Genomic DNA, 24,178 nt, shown 5'->3' on the forward strand with positions numbered 1-24,178 from the left:
CAAGGAACTGTAATGTTCTCGTCAGCTACTATTGGACGAGGAGTCCACAGTATGGTGATTGCATGTGTGCCAGGGTCCAAGTGTGAGACTTGGATGTTTATACTGTAGGCGAGGAGTCCGTAGGGCAGGACTATGAGCGAGATAGGCTCATAGGGTTGGACCACAAATGAGTTAGTTTCGTGGGAGCACAGGAAAGTCCCAAGACCTAGTTCATGCATATGACTCATGAAGGACTATGAGGTCATGGTTGGGTGATTTGGAAATTATGAGTTTGTACTTATATTGTTTTGGGTGGGAAAGCATATTTATTTCACATATATTTGTTTATGTTTTATTGTGCATAGCTCATCCTATCTGTGTGTGTATGGCGATGATCAAATAATTTGTTATCCGGGAGCAAATGATGTGACAGGTGAGCCAGGAGCTGCTTAGAGACGGAGAGCATGGGCCACTTGGGATTTTGAAAGAAACTCTATTGTTTTGTTTTTTATGTAAATATTTTCTGTTAAATTTTAATATCACTTGTAAATAACGCTATGGTACATTCGGATTATGTATGGTACTAATTATGATTTTAAATTTCCCGCGTTTTGGGGAAATAGTTATAATTAATGTGGTATTTATTTTAATTGAAAAACTTATTTATTTAAAATAAGCAATATTCCTTAGGCATGTTACACCCCCTAATTTTTATTTTTTTTTTAAATTATATATATATATATAATTAAAATTTTATTGAATTTTTTAAATCATAGGTAATATATTTTAGAAATTGATGAAAATTAAATGGTGTATTTAATGTTAATAGATAATAAAGAATAAAAATATTTAAGCTTAATTTCTGGTTTGATTTCTATTTTTGTAAAAAAAAATTGACACTAGGATTATATTAATCACATCAACAAAGCAAATCATTCATATTAAGAGTTTCAATTTTAATGAAAAAATCATCTACCCGTTTCAAAAAATTTAAGTAAAAGACAAAATTGCATTAGTTTTTCAAAAATTTGGGACCAAATTGAGACTAAAAGGATTGGAGGACCAACTTAACATTTTTAAACGGAAACATAAATCAAAAGAGTACTTAAACCAAATATTTATTAATATAATTTTTATTTCCCTTCTTATTTTTTCTTTTTAGTTTTTTCACAAATTGTAATAATCTCTCATTTCATATATTTTCTTTTTGTATTTTAAGAAAAAAAAGTTAGACACAAAATTATTTTTGCTTTCATTTCTCATTTATCCTCTTCCTTTCTTGTCTCTTGTCTCACTTGATAATGAAAACATTATTTTTTATCTCATTAGCTTTTTGTTTATTCATTTTGTATGAATATAGAAAAAAATGTATCATGTATTTTTTCATAATTGATTTTTAATTGTGACTTAACTATAATATATTTCTCTTTTAATAATTATGTGCCTCAATTTTTTTTATTAAATTATGATAAATTGTTTTTTAATATTATGTACAAAAAATATATATTGATAAAGAATAAAAGAATAAATTCATTATTAAAAAGTGATAAAAAAAAAAGGAAACTATTGATGAAAACAAGATATATTATACTTTTTCACATATTTTGAAACACTATAATCAAATTGTTTAGTAGAGAAGCAATTTTTTAAAGCATTATGCTAATGACGAAATATAATGTTCTTAAAATTATATTACTTTGGTCCCTTCAACATTTTTAGTCAAAATTCGCCACTGTTCATCCTGACATGAGTTCATTTTGACTTGTCTTAACATGAGCTCGGTTCAACTCAACACAACATATACCCTTTCAATTTTGACTTGATTGGACCTAACCAACCTACATAACTCAAGTCTGACTCCCCTTTATTCATATTAACTTAGGACCACCTCAAACAAACATGATTTTTATTTAGGTCAACTTGACTTAAGTACAATCTGACTTACATAACAAACAAGACTAATTTTAATTGTAACTAACTCATTCATTGAATAATAGATTGATGCAAGTATTAATGAACTAATGAATTCTTGTGTATCTTTTGCTAAGATAATAATGTTTAATATATTATCATCATTAAATAATAAAATGATACAAATATTAATAACCTAATCTAGTGAAAATATCGTAAGGTGTAATATCTTGTCATCAATATATTATTATTATTATTATTATTATTATTATTATTATTATTATTATTATTATTATTATTGGATGCTTGTGTATGCACGTGTGTGTGACCGTGTGAATTAACACATGCACTAAGTTTAAATATTCATATAATTATCACAATATTTAAGTTAATTTTAAAAAAATTATGTTGTATTTTTTTTTCTTAATTCTAACAATATCTAAAGATCAATGCATTCAACGTCTTGATCGATATTATAAAATATTGTTACCGCTAACAAAAATATGAATTTCTATAAATTTTGGTTGTTGGATTGGACAAATAAATGTGACAAATAAAAATCAATAAAAATTCAGCACATTTTAAAAACTTCTAATGTCTAATTGATGGAAGAGACTATTAGTTCGATTCAGTTTATAAAATGTGAAGGAATTCAATCTTTTTGATTGATTTAAAAAATATTTAGGATCAAATTTAGATGAAAAATAATCATAATCTTAAATAATTAAAGTATAATGATTATTTTTATATTATTATTATTATTATTATTATTATTATTATTATTATTATTATTATTATTATTATTATTATTATTATTATTATTATTATTATTATTATTATTATTATTATCGTTGTTGTCTTATTACAAATAAAGTGTTACCAATAATTTTGCATTAAGATTTTCTTATTAGTTGATATATTACATTTGAGACTTTTTATTTTATGATTGTTAAAGTATATTTCAAATGTTGTGGCATAATGTTAAATTGTTATTTGAAAATATATTTCGAAAATATTTATATCAATATTTATTCTAAAATATTGATTTTTTCATAAGTTAATATAATTTACATTTTGTTTATATTTGATAATAAGATAAAAATTAATGATTTTGAAACTTTGTAATGGACGATACCAACCAATTATCTTATAAAAATGTAGGACATTCAATGACATCAATAATGATATTGAACAGAATGTGAAAAAATAAAAAAAAACAAGTATCCCTTGTTAGATTTTTTAAATAAGACCTAAGAATAGTTATGTTCTAATTATGCATTGCATGATGATCATGTGACTCAACTTATGAAATGAATTAGTAAGGAATTTGATGTTATGTGATGTAAACAATGCATGTGTTTCTTTTGTTTGAAAAAATGAATTAAAATAAGTAGATCCTCTTTAATGACCAACAACACTAACCCCTCACTTTATATGAGAATACAAAAGGTTTAAAAAATGGTAGATTTAACGACAAAATTGGAGAGACGAGATCGTCAGGCTACCAACACCAACAACTCACCATAACATTTAGCCAACAAGGACAAGGGAGGTGTAGCCTTAGCTTCCGATAAAACTTTCATTATAAAATATATAGGCTATAGATAGAAAACATAGGGTGCAGAAAGAAATTAGCTAGTACATCCACAATAAAAAAATTGTCTAGACCGAAAACCAATAAGCTCAGGTAGTTTCTTCTTGCACCTTCATAACTTTCTTCTTGAAATTCCATACACTTTTTTCCCATTTTTCTCTTTCTAGATGGTATAATTGAAAAAAAATGACTTTATACCATCTGAAAACAAAAAATGACTTCTGAATTGTATAATCTAAAATTAAATGAAAAATGAATTTTGAATTAAAATTTGAAAATCATTTGATTTCCAAATTTTACAATTCAAAAAGGATAAAATGGAAGAAACAATTTCATGAGGGTGCAGGAAGGAAGCTATGGAGGTGCAGGAAGAACTTCTTCTGCTCAGTCCAAGGACATCCATTTAAAAGCCGTGACTTCCTTACATTACCATTATTTTCTTCTTTCACGTAGTGGCTCACTCACCATGGAGGTTGCCACAACTGCTTCTAGCTTCGCACTCAACAAGCCAATTATGGCATTGCCGTCGTCGTCTCGAACCGTAACCCCTATTCGAGCCATGAGCTCGTCGACCTCCTCCGTCAGGACATCTCTCTCCACCAATTTCATTGCTCCTCGTGCCTTAATCAGCAGCGCCTCTAGCCATTTCTCCGGCTTCAAGCTCCGACCTTCCTCCCTCAACCCGGCTTCATTTGGTGGCTCCAACGCCAAACGAGGCGTTGTCACTATGGTACTACCATTTTACCACCTTTCTTCATCCGCTTTTCACATTCGCGTTTGCTATGTTGGTTTCGAATTGGATAAGAGATTGGCGATTTGATGTCAACACCGTAATAACTTAGATTCTGATTTGGCGTGAATATTCACCGTTTATCTGTGCGTACTGCGATAATTTCGAGTGTGAATTTATAGGTTTAAGGGTTTAGTTTCTAATCAGCGTATGAGGTCGTAGGGTTTATAGTTTTTGTTTTGCTTATATAGGTGTGGAATTTGACTTTGACGGATATTGAGAAGGAGTGAGTAGGTTTTTATGACGACTAAGGTCGTTTTAGAACAGAGTTTTCAGGTCGCACATTAGGGATTTGAAATGTATCAATGAGTCCTTGTGGTCATCACTATCACAATCACGAACACCCAACAAAACAAAGCTGTTGGCAGAGAAGTCTCACTTTGTCGAAAATAGCCTTCTCTCGGAATCAGAAGAAAATATTTGTAGCCAATCCTTTTTTGACCACATGTTCTGTTTCATTTTTGAAACCAAATGTAGAATAGAACTCATATGTTATGTTCTATCTTGTTCTAGCATGTTCACAATGATGCCACCTTAATCCCTGAAGATACAGAAGTCCATAAAAGCCCAACACACCTTATCAAAGAAGATTGTTAAGATTATAAAAACAAATAGTAATATATTTGGCTTTTCCCATCGACTTTCTATATAAATAAACTAGTAACTACTCATTCTGCAAGCACAACGTTCATAATACAAGTCAAAGATGATTTTCAATTTTCAAAAATGGAAAACCCTAAACTACTGAATGCTATGAATCCAAAGATTGGCAAGCTGTAATTCTTTGTGCTTTCTGCTTAGTTTGCCCCCATTTATCACAGTTGGTAGCATGTTAGATCGATGCACTATTGGAGATTTTTTCTGCCTGAACTAGAAAAGGCATTCTTAAATAGCGAAGAGGCAATGATCCCTTCTAACATCTTGCGTTGCATGCCATTTTTAGATTTCTTTGTCACTTTCTCCTTATACTGATCTACTTGATAAGGGATAGGATTTATTTAGTGGATTCTCTTTGGTAGTCCGTGAACAGTTTCTTCAGAGTCTTTTTGATAGATATGTGGAGAGGACTGGGAGCTCTATTTTATTATTTTATTTGTTTTTGTTTGATGCTATATGTATAGAGCTGTCATTGTTTTTGTTTTTCATCTGTTGAAAAGAGACTCATATATGGTTATTGCTGTGCAGTGTGTGAAACAAACATTCCTTAACTACCCCGGTTCCTTATTTATGTATTATGTGAATAAATGGTATAACTTGTAATATACAATATTTCATAGCACATTGCGGCACAATATATGCCATCTTTATGCAGGTTTGTTGTTCTCTTTTTGTCTTTGGATAGGTTATTCCATATTCAAGTGGGAGTGCATGGGAACAACCTCCACCGGACTTGGCTTCTTACTTGTACAAAAACCGAATTGTTTATTTGGGCATGTCTCTTGTTCCATCTGTCACTGAGTTGATTCTAGCAGAATTTCTTTACCTTCAATATGAAGATGATGATAAGCCTATCTACCTCTACATAAACTCCACTGGGACAACCAAGGTAGGTGATATTTCTCTATTTTTTATTAAGCCTGTTTTCACCTGAGAAATACTTTCTCATAGCTTGATGTGTGATATCTAATTTATTTAATTTTAAAGCATTTCTCTTTTTACTAAGGTGCATATAGCAGGGCTTGGTTGATTTAGAGTCACGTGTTGTAACAGGGGTTGATAAAGGGAGGGAGGGGACTAGGGAGTGTGTGCATTAGAGCAGTGATAGTGAGGTAGATGAACCAGATTAAATTATGCAACTTCATTAGAAATATAATTGGGGTCATTGTGTTAATGCAATAATTTTTTAGAAACTATTATGGATATTATTTTCTAGTGTTGCACACCTTGATAAAAGTCATGCTTTTGGGGGTTTCCCTTTTCAAGTTATACCTACTTATGCATAATGTGCTAAGAAATTGCCACATTTTCTCAAATGTTATGTTTGCTTATTAATCTGAAACAAAGCAATGTAAATTTTGATAAGCACTACGTTGATGGCAATTACTTTACTAGCAATTATGGTGAACAGAGGTATTGATGAGTGTGTAGTCCATGTTCTCATTAGATTGTGATATAGTGCGCGGAAAAGGCAGCTCTAGAGCTAAGTCCAAACTAGCCTAACCAGGTTGCAAGCATTGGGCTGGAGGTGGGGGTTCTGGGTTTGGTTAAGACTATGCCCACGGTGAAGGATATCTAAAGCGTACTGATCTACTGAGCCTCACAGTTTTATGCACCATGGCTTGAGGATCTTTTGTGACAACCAAAAGTGTTAGAGCCATGAATTTGAGTAAAGGGGACCAATATTGAATCTGTAACATGTTGAAACTATCATCTTGAGACATGCTTGTCCTTTAAAAGAGAATAGGAAAGACTGAATTGTTCTGTTGTCTAAAATGTTAAAAATTGATACAAATATATAGATCCTAATGAGGTGACCCTAATTAAAGAAATAAGGACGCAAATGGGAAATTAAAACTGTACACAATCAACCCCCTACTTACTGTAATTGAAGTCACCATCCTACTTTATAAGCGTATCTAATCTTATCATATAGGGTGAGGCCATATCTACACTTGTCAACCTAGTTTTCATAGAAATTAAAGAATATTAACGTGTTTTGGAACTTCCGAGAAACTATTACTAATCATAACATTTTTTGGGTTCAGTGTAATGCTATTATGGAGATGCCTTGAAGATAGAAATCTGCCATAGACATAGATAATTTAATAATTATTTTATATAGCCTAGCTAAATGAAATTAATAAAATCAACACATTTTATTTCTTTCTGTATAATTAGCAGGGAGCTGCTCAGTTTTATGACAATATCATGTGCAACATCAAGAACCTAGTCTTATCCTACTATGAGGAGGCTGCATGAATCTATACGAACTGTTGAATGCTTTCATTTCTGACTACTAAATAACGGCAAATGATTTTCATTAGATTCTAAAATATGGTGCCACAATCTCCATGAAAATATTAATTTTCTTAATGGAATTTTGTTTTGTTCTTTCAGGGAGGTGAGAAGTTGGGTTATGAGACTGAGGCCTTTGCAATTTATGATGTGATGAGGTTATTATTGCTATTGTTTCTTTGATCATGCTATTTATTTTCCTTATCTCGCTTATTTTAGGCTCTTAAGTATATACTACAAAGGTGTCATTCAATGGGAAAAAATTTAACTGCTGTCTTTCTTCATTTTCTCTGCTCAAGTTATGGGTTGTAAGGTGGGGAAGTTTTTTAGTTAGCTGTGCCTATATTGGCACTGTGTTCAGATTTTAATAATTAGGAATCCATGAGTCCCTCTGTGGGTAGTAATCTGAATGGCAATAATACCCACAATTCGCATCCTTACCGTAGTGTTTTTTGATGGAAAGTGATTTTCTACAAGTTGTATCAAGGTTTTAAATTGGATCTAGATTTCTAAATTAATTCTTTTCCTAATCTGTGTTTTTCCTGTGGGCTCACTGCTCATAGGTGTACATATTTTAGAAATCATGTTTATTGTCTAGTTTCTATTTGCTTTCCCTTTTCTTTCGTGCCACTCTTCACTGCTGCCATCACAGTTCATTGCTGGCATTATTGTTTACGGTGAAGACATTCCAGCAAGCTTTTTCCTACGGGTGTTACTGTTCACTGTTGATGATTTTCTAGAAATCTTTTCAGTCCAATAATACCATTTATCAGCAAAGTTTTTCCAATGAGTGGTTCATACTGCTGTCTTTTTTTGGTGAGTACTATCTATGGTTGACCTTTTTGGGTCAGTGTTGTTTACTCTCAACATTTTTTGGCAAGTACTATTTACCATCAACTTTTTCCGGTGAGCACTATTTGTTGACATTTTTCTGCCGGGTAATGTTTAATGATTCCAGCAAGTATTACCGTCTTTTTCTTTTTTTTTTTTCGTTTGTGGAGATTTTTCCAGCTAGTGACTGCCACCAGTGGCATTAGCTTGTTGTGCAATGACCATTTTTTCTCTTTGACAGTCGCTATGTCCTCTGAGCATTTTTTTTCTCAACCATTGTTGGACTGTTTAAGTATTTTTTCTTTCTGACATCTACCATGTGCTTAGATTGTTTTTTGTCTTTTGACATCCTTAGGGTCCTCAGAGCAATTTTTTTCTTTCTGAGAGCTATCTTGTCTTCTACCCAGTTTTGCCCTCTGGCAGCCTGTGGCCTTTGTCCACTTCTAACAAGCTTGACTTCCATCTTGTGTGATACATATTTCCACCTTGAGGGAAATTCCTAAGTGATGCTTTATATGTATATATGTTCCTCAACTATGCTAATTGAAATACAAGAGGATTATATCTCATAAATGTGTACCATTTCCCTCTTCAATACGATTTGAAAGGACAATACATATTGAAGATTAACGAGGTGACCTTGACAGAGAGAAAGCCATGTCTAGTCTAGGGAACATCTACTAGCTTTGTTATTATTTACTTTGTCAGCTTTTACAACCTACTTGCTGACATGTTAACATAGTCTCTCGAGGGATCTTTATAATGACATTTGTAACAAGTTTATTTCATTTGATACATATGCTCCATAGCTCGAGGAGGAACGTTGGAGATATGATTTGATTATATTGAATAGGAAGATATGATATGATTTGACAAGGAAATATTTTACCGAATATTTATCATTATTTGGTATTGATTTTGTTTCATTATAAATAAGAATATTCATGCGTGTACCTAAAATATGAACTTTGTTATATTCTTTCCGAGCAATACCATCTTTGGTGACCTGTTTTTTTCACTAATCCTTTCAACATGATATGTTTACTTTTCTTGTAATTGTTATAACCTGAAGATGAAACATATTTCTTTTTATTCTATAGCTTTTTCCCAACTTGAAGAATTCCCCATATAATGTTTGTGTTTATATTTATAAATCTAGCTTAGTTGTTGTGATACAGGTATGTCAAGCCTCCTATTTTCACTCTTTGTGTTGGTAATGCTTGGGGAGAAGCAGCATTGCTTTTGGCTTCAGGTGCAAAGGGAAACCGCTCTGCTTTGCCATCATCAACGATAATGATAAGACAGGTTCACCATTTGTGACTATTACAAATGAAAAGGCTGTTTGGTTTCAGAAATTATTTCCTGTTCTCATTTTCTGTTTTTACTGTTGCCTATTTCCAAAAGTTCATCATTTCATGTTTGAAATTGTTGAAACAGAAAACAATAAAAAGTTGTTTTTCACCGTTTTCTATACCAATGATTTGAAAAGAGGAAATAAAGTTAAAATAAGGTGGTGTTTGGTAATTAAAAGTGAAATAAAAAATGAAAATATATACATTTTCGTAAAGAAACAACCCCTAACTATCCCCAATGCTTAAGCTGTTGGTGTGATCATTCTAGTTACTTAGTTTGTTGTATTTCTTTTGGGGATCTTTTATCCTAACATCTGAATTGTATTGTTTTTCAATTTGCAGCCAATTGCAAGGTTTCAAGGTCAAGCAACAGATGTTAACCTTGCAAGAAGAGAAGTCAATAATGTGAAGGCAGAATTGGTATGTGCTTCTATCTAATTTTATATAGCTAAGTTTTTAGTTGAAGTTATATATACTATCTGTGAAGATTTTTGGACCAGTGCATACTCTTGCATTTTTAGTCAATTTAGTTTATTTTTTTATCAGCTACTGAAATGTTAGTTTGTTGAGCAGTAGCCAAACATTTCTTGGTTCCCTTGAACCACAAAGCATGACATTATGAACTGTGTTGTATTTGGACATTTCAATGAACTTCTGCATAATTTTGATTTAATATGGATTCTTAAGAATGTATGCTTTACTGATCTTTAAGAAAAGCTGACTGAAAGATTATTGTAGCAACTCGTGCATGATGTTTGTTTTTTTTTAAAGGTTAAATTGTATGCAAAGCATATGGAAAAAACACCTGAGCAGATTGAGAATGATATTCAGCGTCCAAAGTATTTTAGCCCAAGTGAAGCTGTTGAGTATGGTATCATAGACAAGGTATTTGCCATTAGACATTTTCGTTTTATCATTTATTTTACTTGTTAAAAATAAAATTAACTGTCTTTTGCAGGTTATATACAATGATAGGGGGTCTGAGGATCGTGGAGTTGTTTCTGATCTTAAAAAGGCACGGCTTATTTGACATTTGGGATTTGAATTGCAATTTTCTCAGAGTTCAGGTAAAGCACATCTCAAGTTATTATTGTATCAAACAGTTGTTGCAACTTCAAAATTGATTTTATTTATTGTTATCTTAGACGATGATTAACTGTACCCTTTTTAGCAAGAACTCTTTTTTAGATCTTATGGTTCTTTGCTATTATTTTGATGGGTTGTTTGTGATGCTCAGAAATTAAATGCTCATAAATCTTGCATTGATAAATTAACTAATCACCCATGGTTATAATATTTTCCGTTTACAGTTGGCTTTACGCTTCTGGTGTTTGCCACCGCAAAACAAGTAATGGTCTGGCATTGTCTAATGATTGCGCCGACCACAATTTAGTGTTTCATGTTTTGTGTAGAAAGGAGCCAAGGAGCCCCAAAGCCCTTTGTTTGAACCTTTTTGGGAGTATAATGCTCTCAATTAGCTTTTCATTTTGATGAGCTAAATAGTAATCTTTGATTGACAGCGACATCCACAACCTCTGTAGTTTCTATTCTATTCTATTCCACTACTGAGTGGAAGCATAAAATTAAGGGAACGATTACTTTTTCATGTCCATACACCCGTGCGAAATGTTTTCTCCTCTTCCTACCCCTAAAATATTAGCAAATATATTGGACCGGATAAAGATCCTCTACAATAAAAGAATAACTGAATAAATATAAACCATAAAAATGCTTTATTTTACAACGAATAATTTGAAACATTAGATGTAATCTGTCGGATTTGAACTGCATGATGGTGCAGTTACTTCTGAAGAGAGAATCCTAATCCTAGGAGAAGGGACATGTATGGTCATGCTAAGGTTTCTGCTTGGGCTGTTTGGTATACTTGTTTATATCGTGCATTTGCATTACGAATATTTCATGAATTGCCATTAGAGTCAAGATTCAAGATTATGATTAAATTGGTGAATAGGCACTTTTGTATTTGGCCGGATTTAGTTTTATCTTGTTAGTTGGCTTGCTTCACAACACGCGTTGAAGACACATGTAAGGGAGACAAAGGAATACGGCACTCACATTTGCTGGTCCGTTGGTCTCTTAGTTATGTATTTTTTTTGCATTATCTAATTTAAGTGGCATGCCCCTTTGATGGAGTGTGTTGTCAAAATTGATGGCCATTATAGAGATTCGACTTTTTTGCTTTTTAAAACATGGTTCCATTTGTTTCCTTTTTTGGCATTTGGCATTGATTTTTGAGGGGGTAAAGAGTAAATACAGTACTTTACTATATAGCAAAAAATGTGATTGTTTTCCTTGTATTCTAATCAGAGGCAGTTTCTGCATGGTCTGGAGTATTTCTGATGAAACTTTCTTGCCTACAGGAATTTGTGTGGACTGGTATAGTTTTTGTGGATCCTTATTCTCTTGCATATGATGCTTTGTACTCTTAATAAATTATTTCTTGTAATGGAAGTAGATCAGCTGAAATGGAAGAAGACGAGCAGTGAAATTGGGCAACCATGCCAAGCAAGTAGCGGATGTTGTAGTATGAACTGTTAATACCATAGGACCATGTTTCCCTTACCCAACAATAGGCTGAAGGATCTACCACTACTTGTTTTCTAATATTTTATACACATGACTGTATTCTGGTTCATTCTAATTCAAAATGTTTGTCCGTCAGTACCAGCAGAACGAAACTCGATTACAGTTAATGCCAATGTTTAGCAATTTTGAAGAACGGTATCTCAACTTTTAGACTTAAGAAATTTGTGATGCCAAGAACCGGGGGTTTGAAGAGAGTTTGAATTTTTTACTGATTTTTCTCTGTTCTTCTGTTATGTCTTTAAAATATACTCATGGACATTAATTTTAAAATTTTAAAATATATTAAAATTCTTTTTAAAGTATTAAAACAATGTGTTTTTAATACTTAGTAGAGCATATTAAAAAAAAATTAGCAGAGAACTGGACTTGTTTGAAGATTTTTGAAAGATGTATTAATTAAGGTTGTATATTATGTATCAAGTTAATTTAATACATTATTTACTTAAATTTAGCTAATAGAACCATATATGACAATGCAAAGTGAAAGGATTTGATAAGAAATATTAAGTATACATAATAAAGTAACTAACATGAGAAACATTACGTGATAATAAATATTTCTTTTTCTAGTATGATTTATTCAATCTCAAAGGATAAAATTGACATTCAAACTATTGATCAAGATAGAAAAATAATTATCACTTATATTGATTGATAATAACGGATGAAATTTAAAAAATATTGATTTGTAATAAATTGTAAAAAAATAGTATCTTTTTTTTTCTCAATTCATGATTTTTCATATCCCTTTTTCTTTTACTATCTCCTAAGTTTTTCTTTTAATTTTTGAATTTTTACTTTATCCTCTCGAGATTTTTATCCCGCTCATATCCAGTCCGTTCTTTTTCACTAGACACTTCTTTTATCAACCTCTCAATTCTTAACATATATTTAGATTTCATTGTATTTAAAAATTGACGAAAAGAAACAAAAAGTGCAGACTAAAATAATTGGTTAAAGAAAGGAAAGGAGTGTAAGAAGAAAAAGGTTGAATTATTGAAAGCACTATCGTGATCCTGTTTGTAAGAGAAGTTGGTGTAAGGATTGAACACATGGATGGCTAGACTTGAGAACCACCTACTCCTCCAATTTACCTCTCTTTATGCTTTCAAATATAATTTCCTTCTTAGCTCATTTCCCTTTTCTACAAAATTATCTCCTCACCACTTTAACAAAACCCTATAAAACAGAATGACAAAACATCCTCTCCTAGCTATTTATGTTTTCTTTTTTTACTTCTTAAAACGATTTAACTTTTAAAATATAATAGATTTTGAACGAGCAAACGATTTTTAAATAATGTGGAATTGTTTTTGAAATGGATTTTCTTAAAAAAAATAAAAATAAAAATAAAAGGTAAGAGAATGAAAGAGAGTGAAATTTGGGGGTTTGGATTATCTGACTTTATAGTGGGAACATTCGAGTGCCTTTCTAATATTTTTGAATTTTCGAACTCTTGGGCAACCAGCGACGTACGTGTGCCCCGTTACTTTTTAGGTTAATTCAATGTTTAACGTTTTAAAAGTTTTTTTTTAAGTAGGTTAATGTTTTAAATTACACCTACATTTATTTAACCCGATTTATAAAGTAATATTATTTTTTAGTGTTATGGTTAATGTTTTAAATTACACCTACATTTATTTAACCCAATTTATAAAGTAATATTATTTTTTAGTGTTATGGTTAATGTTTTAAATTACACCTACATTTATTTAACCCGATTTATAAAGTAATATTTTTTTAGTGTTATGGTTAATGTTTTAAAGTTGTATTTAAATTTATTTGGTGGAATCTAGTTTTGGAAACAATGTTAGTTACGTGCTATCTTTTGCCATATTTTATTTATTTTATTCTATGTGATTAAGTACATTTTAATATGATCGACATTTTATTATTTTTAGCTTACAATAAGTTTTTTTACTCCTAAATTTTTTATATAAGAACGTTTAATTAGATATAAGTGTAACACGTAATTAGCGGCCTACTTAAAAACATTTCTGAACTTATAATTTCTAGTGGTTAAGTCTTCTAAAATAGTTAATGTTTTGTATCAACTTTTAGTTGGAACGGAACAACTAAAAATTTTCAATATTGTTCATTCTGATATTTTGAAAATTTTCAAATTGTAATTGAGAATTTGTTCATGGACAGTTCATGCTAATTTTTAGATACAAAGCTCAATAGGGGTGATTATTTGTATAATAATCAAAAGAAGTATAAGTTGTTCGTAATAATTTGTTTTGAAAATTTTTTTTGAAGGACTATATATATTGTGCATTTATTCAAAAGTTTCTTATGTATTTTATTGGTCATAAACATGTGTTTTAGTTTGGATGAAATATGATATTTTACGTTTATATCTGATTGTTTTTCATATTCACGATTTTTGTATTCCTTGTTGTTGGTATGGTTACAACTTTTATTGGTATTTCTAAAAAAATATTGGAAACAATTCCGTTCCTTATTTCTCTATTCAATTGTTAGGTTAAAATATTTTACTGATTTTGGTATTTGTTCGAAAATCTCAATTAGGTCTCCATATTTTTATTAGTCTTAATTGAATTTTTATTTTTGTAGATGTGTAATAATGAGATCATTTTTGTTAGTATTACACTAATATCATTAAATATGTGTCACATGTCAGTTTTTCATTCTTTTAATTTTTAATGTTGTGTCACGTATAAAGTTATTGTCTGAATCTGAATTTAGTCATTATATTTATTATTTTGATCAAATAAGTCACATCTTTTGTTTTAAATTGAGCAATTTGGTCTCATATTGGATACTTTAAAATACTTTAGTGATACCCAATGAAATGTCTAATAAATCAAACAATAGTACTTTTATTATGACAATAATTTGTAAGTTTTTTATGTTGATAATTTTAATACAGATGGTTTTAATTTGAATTCACACGATAACAATTATATATTTATTATGTTTTTAATAATTATTGTACATTTTTTAATATGTATATACCACGTATCGTATTTTATTCTTTTCAAAATAAAGTATCAGATACGTGTCATATCCGATACACGTATCATATCCATGCATCATAGGTTATAATGATATTTTTATTAAATATTTTTGACAATAAAATTTTATTTAAATTTATATTTTACATTAAAATTTATTTATTTTTTTAAAAATTTTACATATATTTATTTTAAATTTTTATAATTTTTTTTAAAAGTTTTACATTTGAATTAAAATTGTTATTTTTAAACAAACTCTAACATTTATGTAGAAACTAATGATATATAATGTTATACAAATATTCAAAATATAAATTTATAAATCTATATAAATTTGTATGCAATCATTTGAAATATAAATTCAAATAAAAATAATATTAAAATTTGATATAATAAAATATCAACACAAATATATTTTAAATTCTAAATTAAAATTTAAATAAAGTTTAATGTAAAATATAAATTTAAATAATTATTTAATAAAAGTATCAATTTTAATAAAAATATCAATATAATATTAAAAATTAAATGTAATCTTGATTTGGAGAGTGGTGAAATTGTTTAATTTAAATAAAAATTAAGACTAATGAAATCAAAACAACAAATACAAGACCAAATTGAGATTCAGACAATGACGTGATACGTCACATAATGTTGACTTGTCATATGATAAAATAAAATAATTTTTAATTTAAAAAAAAATTCAAAATTAGAAAAATAGACGAACCAACAAATGATATATATTTAACATTATTACTTTAATACTAATCAAAAGGACTTAATTATTGCACGTTTTAAAAAATGAAGACTTAAATCAATCAAAATATAAAAATGTAATTGAAATTTTTAAACAAATACAAAGTCCAACCAAATATTTTAACCCGATATTTATTTAGATTATGTATTACATTTGTTCATCTTTTACAACAGTGTAAACTTTTATATTAAGTGCACATTTTGAAACCCACCAACGACTATGATTTAGACAAGAAGAAAACATAATTTATCGTGTAAAAGTCAAACTAACTTTTTTTTTTAGTACACATGTCAAAATCTAAATTTGGCGATCGAAGGTGAGAGAACCAAACCAAAATTTGGGGAGGTGTTTTCTTTTTAGTTATTTTTCAATGCTAAATAATTTTTATACATAATGTTAGGAATTTTAATATGATTTTAAGTCTTATATCGATACAAATTAAAAAAAAATAAAGTGCCTTATAAAATATAATTTAACAAATTCAAGAACATAAACGAAACTTCTTGTATTTATATAATTTTATTATATAAAATTATTATTCTTTATTTTATTATTATTATAGATTAATATTAATTAATAAATTATATTATTTGTTAGTATCAATTACTGTAAAGTGTTATTAATTTTATGGATAATACATAATTTTGGGTTTCTGAGAATGGTTTCTGATGGATTGGATTGTTCAGGGAACAATATTTGATGAACTTGACTGTTTAGTAACTTGTTGAGAGCTCATCAATCTCTACTGATAAGAATATAAAACTGATACCCCATTAATTAGTTTTAATACAGGATGTAAAAACATATTTGTGAGTTACATTTTAGAAAAACCTACCAGAAAGATAACAATATCGGTCTTACACGCGTTTCAAGAACGACAAACAAATAAATCTTTCATTGATACTTGGTACATAATTATTTCTAGACACATACTTGAATATACTGTATTTTGTATTTTAGATTAATCTTTCCAACAATTGGTATTAAAGTCTAAATAAGATATAGATTATAATTGTTCAAATTTTTTCCAAAATGTGTATCCTAAAATTTATAATTGTTCACTCTCTATGCATGAAAAATTGGAGATCTTAAATTTCTCGTTTTGGATTCAAAAATTGATAGAGAGATTTTATTTTCGATTGTAATAGGATTGTATTGTCCATTTCTTGGTGCGAATTGTTCTGTATTTCAAACCTCATTTTTTGCCTCTTCATTTTTTTTATCGTTTTTTAGATATGTTTTCCTCCCCTTTTGGATTGATCATGTCAAAATTGGTTTGGGGCTTTAGACCATCGCAACACGGTGGTTTTAGATATGTTTTCCTATTATTATGATTCTAATTTTATTGGTTGTCTTGACGGCCTAAAATTTACTTCCGATTTTTGTTTTATGATGGCATAAGCAGTTATTTCTTGGAATGTTAAACAAACTCTTATAATTACTTCTACCATAGAGGCATAACATGTTGCTTGTTATGATTTCTAGCTTCCAAATTGTTAAAAGTATTTCTAAACCACTTGTGATATATTGTGACAATACTATTACTATGCATTTCTCTTAAAACAACAAAGTTCTAATTGCTCAAAGCATTTTGATATAAACTTTCTATTTGTTAGGGATAAAGTTTTGGATTTTCAATCTCAGATTGAACATACTGCTGCAAAGAATATGTACAAATCCATTAACTAAAGACTTAGGTATTGAAGTTTTTTAAAATCATGTAACTCATATAGGTGTTGTTAAGTCTTTTGATGTATTAAGTTAATGGAAATACGAAATTTACACTTTATATTATTATGGTTTTCGTGAGATGTAAAATTTATCAATAACATCATTTTCATTACATCTCTTTTAGCATATAAAAATATATGAACCATTTTGAGATCACATATTTATTATGTTTTGTTTTTATTTTTATTTATTATCCATTATTTATGGAATCTAAGCATATGACATGTAACCTATAGGATATGATCGTTGTGTTTCATGTTTATATTTCTTAATTAGTAATTGTGCTTGTGTTATAATTAATATAGTTAATTTATTTATTAATGTTATCCAAATGGTAAGATGTTGTATTTATATAATTTTATTATATAAAATTATTATTCTCTATTTTATTATTAGTTATTATTATTATGGATTAACATTAATCCATAAATTATACTATGAATAATACATAATTTTAGGTTTCTGATTATTGATAATGAGTTGGACTATTAATGGTGAATGGTCCGTTGGTATGCTAATAAGGATATAAAACAGATCATAAATCTTTTGTTAATACCGAATACATAATTCTTTTTAAACATTTGAAGATACTGTATTCTGTGATGTACATAATATGCAGAAATATAAAATGTGTAGAGGGACATCTCAGATTACCACTACTACTTCTTTGGCAGTTCTGCTTATACTTGGCACCAATAAAATCACTTATAACTTGACGGCAGGCACAAACAAAGCACCAAATTATTATTATTATTATTATTATTATTATTGTTAACTTTTTTCTTTTTAGCATTTTAGATTATTTGTTTTGACCTAAAGAAGCCCCTGGTAATTGAATTAGAATGCCAAATAATGAATATGTGGGTGGGTGCGTTACAACTAAGCCGGCTGCTACACATTTAAGTGGCTGCGGAATAATCATGAATCATCACTCTACTTCTTTCTAAGTTTCTCCATCTATTTTCTTACAATTTTTCTCATTTTTTTTTGTGTGAAAATTTCCATCTATATACTTATTCATACGATAATGTTGTAACTAATTTGAATGCTTGATGTCTTGTATTTTTTTTTTCCACCATGTTATAAGAATAAAGCATCTGTTACCTTTTTTTTTTTATTAAAGTCTTTCATTTTAATAATAACTTTTATGTATAAAACTCCACTAGTGATATGGGTCCAAAAAAATCTAGTTCTATTAGGATAAACATAAAACGAGTTTTAAATATTTTATAATGGGTATTTTTAGTTGAATTTCTACTATTTTTTTATTAAATATTTGTATCTTTTTAATTAATTTTTTGGTGTTTAATTTTTTCATTAATTAAATTCTATGATTGTTGTTTTATCTGATATTTTACATTTTTTTTCTCTTAAAAAATATGAGATTTTTTTGTTAATATAAATTAATGTTGAAGTAAGAAAATTTCATATAGAAATAAATAAACATGATAGGATAAAATAATAGTCACGTAATCTAATTAATAAAAAAGTTAATTAAATGGTAGGAACTCAGTTAAATATAATTGTAATTATATATTTCTCATAACTATAAATTTATATTTTCAATGTTTTATATAATTAAATTTCAAGTAAAATTTGATAAAAAAATATTCTTCATTAAAACAAAATAAATGATTAAAATAATAATAAACAAGTGCATCATTAAGTTAACAATAATAGACAATATAACATATAATAATAAAAAACCAATTGAACATTGACATTCGTTATTATTATTTTAAAAATAAAACAATAAAATAAAATTTTTATTTGGATAGATTATTTGGAAATGCTAATATGAATAACTTATTAAAATAAATGTTTAATTAAGTTTCAGGTCTCTATTAATTTTAAAATATAAAAAAAATTATTTAAATTAATATGACTCAAATACAAATTCTCAAAATTTATAATAAATTTAAACTATAATTAAGCCTAAAATAAATTTAAAATTATTGAAAAATTATTTTAAATGCAAACGAAATATTTTATAAACCCATCGCTTTAGAAGTTATATGAGATATTTCCAATTCAATTAATTTTAATATTTTATACGGACAAAAACTCATACAGAAAACTATTTCTATTGTAATTGACAGTTGTAAAGTTTTACCTAGATATTTAAATAATTATTTCCATTAACATGCAGTTAAGTGACTAATAGTGAAAATTGTTAAGAAGAACTGTAGATAAATAGGTGTCATAGCACTCATCTTTTTCCATTAAATTACAAAACATGAGGGTGTGACGTGTATAATGAATTGTAAACATACATGATTTTAAGTTGATTATGGTTTTGACCCTTTATATAGTTAGCCACATCACATTGCGTTTAATTTAACCAGATAAGCATCAAAATAATCTCATATTTTTCTAATCTCCAATATTTTTATATAAAGGAAAAGTAAAAATATATTGTTAAATTATTCATCCACTAACCAAAATGGTTGAAAAATACAACTCACTGTAAATTTAGCCTTCAGAATTAGCAACCATTCAAAGACGGGAAGAATACATATAATATATTAAAAAAGAGAAAATTTGGAGGTGGGGTGGAGGAGAGATTATCGATTGAAAAAGTAAGGATGAAGATTATTTTATCCCAAGATGTATATGTTATTAAGTAATACAAATTGGTACAAGTGGTTAGATATTGTTTGTTGTTTCTATCTTAAATTAATTCTTTAGGTAAGTATGCATCCGCAATTGTATGTTATTAATAGGATAGAGAGTGTCTTTATGTTTTATTTTATTTTCTAATGCCCGATTTAAGAAAAAAAGAGATTTGGAAATTTGATAATTATACATTCAATGTAAAAAAAAAGTTTATATCGTAAATTATATATATATATATATATATATATATATATATATATATATATATATATAATATTAAGAATTTTAACTTCTTTATTTTTATCATTTTTTACTCTCTCTCTCTCTATATATATATATATATATATATTTAAAAAAATATATTTTATATATTTAACATGTCTAAAATTTATGTATAATACAATAATTTTGACACCTCTATGATATTTTCTAAAAATTTGTCACAAGATGTGAGTTATGATAAAAGATTAACCAAAATCTTTTATTAAACTAAGTTGAAGATAACAAAATTAGTATGAAGCAAAATATTACTATTAAATATTTATTTGTCTAACTGATAAATGTGTTTAGGACCTTTTTTTTTCATAAAAGCAAGAGACAAATGAAAGATACGAAGAATTAACTTTTGGACCTTTTCAGCCATGACGATGCTGTGAAAACTTTAAAAAACTCCAAACTTGCTATATTATTTTTTTCTCATAAGATAAAAAGAAGATTTTGCCATGATGATAAAAAAAATGTCATTTTTTGGGAGCTTTTTAGATAGACTTGGATGTGGAGTTGACCTCCAAATTGTTATCTTTTATTCGAAATAAGTGGCTAATCTCTTATTTATTAGAATTAGACAAAGAACTATGACTAAGTATAAATTTTTTGTATTATATATATATATATATATATATATATATATATATATATATATATATATATATATATATATAAGAAATTTTTCAAATATGTAATATGTGGAATAATATGAGATATTCACATAGTCAATTATTTGTATAGACGTAGTCCATTTATCAATCAATTTGATAATTGTTGCATAAATATTGATACTATAATCTCATCTCATTAACAACAATTTATTATGGCAAATAGACTGAGATATCTATAAATTTCACACCTGCTCTGTGGTTTGAGTCATCAAATCTACTACATTATACCATCAAAGTTTAGAGGGTGAGAGTTTGAAATGAAAAAAACACATCATTCTCATAATATGACCGAATGTTGGTCCTTAATCCTTTTACCATTCGTTTTATCAGGGTAAATTTAAATAGGTCTTCCTTGTATTTGATATCGAACATAATATTATCGGGCGTTGGGTTGTCACTGAGACTATTGATGAGGTGACGCTAACCCAGTGTTGGGCATTGCAATTATGGTACAAAAGATCTCGAAGCATATGTATTATGGCCCTTGGAGACTTTGCCAAAATCTTTTTAGGAATTCGAGATTTGTTTTGTGTACTCATATAATGCAAAATGTTATCACTTGCTTATGACAATTGATCTCAATTTAGACCGTGGATGTGCAAATTATTGTGAGGTTGAAGATGAATTAAAAATACACCTTTAATTTTGTTAAATAATTAAGAGTATATAAATTTATTATATATATATATATATATTAACGTGTGAAATGTGAAATATAAATATTTTATGATGTGATGGTTGAGTAAGGCCTTCTGTTTGAATTACTGTATGAGTTGATTTAGGATCAAGAGGACTGACATCTGATTGTTCCTTTTAGACCGAAGAAAATAAAAAATTTAAATTTTAGAAAGGTTTTATACGTACTTATTTTGTTTGCATTATAAATAATGCTGATGCACATATTTATTTTAAATGTTTCAACAATAGATATATTTTTAATGAATTAGAGAGTGGTCACAACATCTCTAATTGATTAATATTTATAATCACATAATAAACATGAATTGTAATTAATTATACATGATATGATGAATTTTTACTCACATAAATTGTTTTACATTTGTATGATTAATTATGATGAAATATAAGATTATATTTCTCAACTTGCCCACAGGAATTGAGAAAAATATAGTCTAGTAGTTTTATCATTTGGCTAGATAGGAATAATTGACTTAGACTTTAGCCACAATCAAATTTTATGTCACTAGACTCATTCATTAAGATGCATAATCACATTGGTAAGACATAATAATATTATAATTTTATCATCTGGTGATGAGTCTAATTAAGTAAGACGTTATCCCACAAGCAAGTTTTATATTACTAGATTCATTCTTTAAGACATGTTTGCATTATAGTCTCAAATTATGATAATGAGTATGTACTATAAATTGTGACAATAATAAGGTTGAGGTATGTGCATTATTATGCTTATTTTATAAAATACCTCTTAATAAACACAATGACAATTATTGTAGGGGTGTGAGTCACAAACCATCTTTTGAGGGTTTACCTAGTGAGTGTGATGGTAGGACCGTCATTGTGGGACATGGAGAAGTCTCTAAGTGACACTCATGAAATAAGATACATGCACAAGACAATCAAGATATTGTATGTGTTATTTACTAAAATTCGGTTATGAGGGATATAACTCAAGACAATCAAGTATTTGCATTTTCTCGGATGGAAGTTTATAAGTACTAGGTGTAAGGCTCAAATCCGGAAGGTTCCTTACGCTGAACTACAATATTTTGTTTTAAAAGATAATTTTTTTTAATTATGTGGGATAGTTAAAAATATTTTAATATAATTTAAAAAATAAATAATTAAAATAAAATTCTTACTGTTACTCAAGTTTTCATGAACTTTTAATTTTATGGGGTTACTGTTATTAATTGTTACCGACTATCTTTTTTATTGCAATTCGCTCTTGTCCCTTTTCTACCTATAAATACTACCTAAGTGCATGGGAAAAGACACAACAAATACTGGAGTTATCTCAAAAGTCTTTTTTTTTTTCTTCTTCTCTGTACTATCTTCTTTTCTTCGCTGGCTGACTTGGGAGAGAAGCAAATATGATTTTGTTGTGGCTTATGCAATACAAACATTTTCTCTCTAAAAATAACTTTATGTGTGTCTCAACTCAGGCTATTTCTACTATTTTCCTCATTTATTTTTTATATATTATTGTTATAATAAATATTGAGTCTAATTACTATTCTTTGATTGATATATATATATATATATATATATATATATATATATATATATATATTAGTATTATTATTGTTCTAATAATTATTATTATATTATTCATAATTTTATTATCATTCATATTATTTGTTTAATAATTTTTTAACAATATATATATATATATGTTTGATTTTATTTTTGTTTAATTTTCATTGTATTAATTTTTTTTAAACTGTAAACCTAAAATTACAACCATATATTTCATATTAGACATGATATATTTGATTTCTTGTATCATTTGCTTTTGTAAATCTTGTGTTAATAATTTTTTTAGATTAAGGTTTACACTTTTATTACTAAAATTAGAGTTCAAGTAAATAATATATATTACGATCAAAATTGTATCGAAGTATAGGTGACTTTGACCTAAGGTTATAAAATAAAACTTTGATAATTTATTTATAGGCTTAAATACCTTTTTGGTTCTCATTTTCGTAGTGTTTGTTGTGGATGGTCCTCATTTTGACAAAATGTTTAGAATGATTCTCATTTTTACCGAATGTTTAAAATGGTCCTCATTTTCGCAATTCGTGTTTTATTTGGTCCTTTTCTGTAACGCCGTTTAAATCATTAACGGAACATTGTACATATGACACGGTTTGTATTAGGGTGTGTTACGTACGTGTACTATACAGATGTGGTAATTAGATATTTGGGGATAAATAAGTGAGCTAGGGTTTTGGTAAGGAATGTTTGGGTAGTTGGTGAGTTTTGGCAATCTTGTTCCTCCATTCCCAATTGATGCAATCTTCTTCTTCCTGCTATCCCATTATATAGGTATGTTATGGTCTCAATCTTCTTCCTTTACCTCTGGTTGTAATCGTTGGAGGCAACCGTGTTGTATCAATTCGTGCACTGTTGGTGGTTCAACGAGATATGGATTAAC

The 24,178-nt window shown here is 28.3% G+C and overlaps 1 protein-coding gene across 8 annotated transcripts; it reads left to right on the forward strand.

The window, feature by feature from the left end:
- Window positions 1-3,914: 3,914 nt before the first annotated feature.
- LOC114178957 (ATP-dependent Clp protease proteolytic subunit-related protein 4, chloroplastic) lies at window positions 3,915-12,157 on the forward strand. 8 transcript variants are annotated; one of them, XR_003603410.1, is made up of 9 exons: window positions 3,915-4,214; window positions 5,617-5,820; window positions 7,332-7,387; window positions 9,239-9,365; window positions 9,755-9,832; window positions 10,184-10,297; window positions 10,371-10,479; window positions 11,741-11,809; window positions 11,889-12,157. XR_003603410.1 is itself a non-coding variant. In XM_028065114.1 (8 exons), the coding sequence occupies exons 1-7, from the start codon at window positions 3,951-3,953 to the stop codon at window positions 10,440-10,442; spliced, it is 915 nt and encodes a 304-aa protein (XP_027920915.1). In that variant the 5' UTR covers window positions 3,915-3,950; the 3' UTR covers window positions 10,443-10,479; window positions 11,794-12,152. The 8 variants fall into 8 exon arrangements, 3 of the variants coding, with proteins under 3 accessions (XP_027920915.1, XP_027920916.1, XP_027920914.1); XR_003603411.1 differs by having other exon boundaries at window positions 11,886-12,152; XR_003603414.1 differs by having other exon boundaries at window positions 11,747-11,809; window positions 11,886-12,152.
- Window positions 12,158-24,178: the final 12,021 nt, after the last annotated feature.

The sequence above is a fragment of the Vigna unguiculata genome, chromosome 3 (assembly GCF_004118075.2).
Source record: "Vigna unguiculata cultivar IT97K-499-35 chromosome 3, ASM411807v1, whole genome shotgun sequence".
NCBI classification, from domain to species: Eukaryota; Viridiplantae; Streptophyta; class Magnoliopsida; order Fabales; family Fabaceae; genus Vigna; species Vigna unguiculata.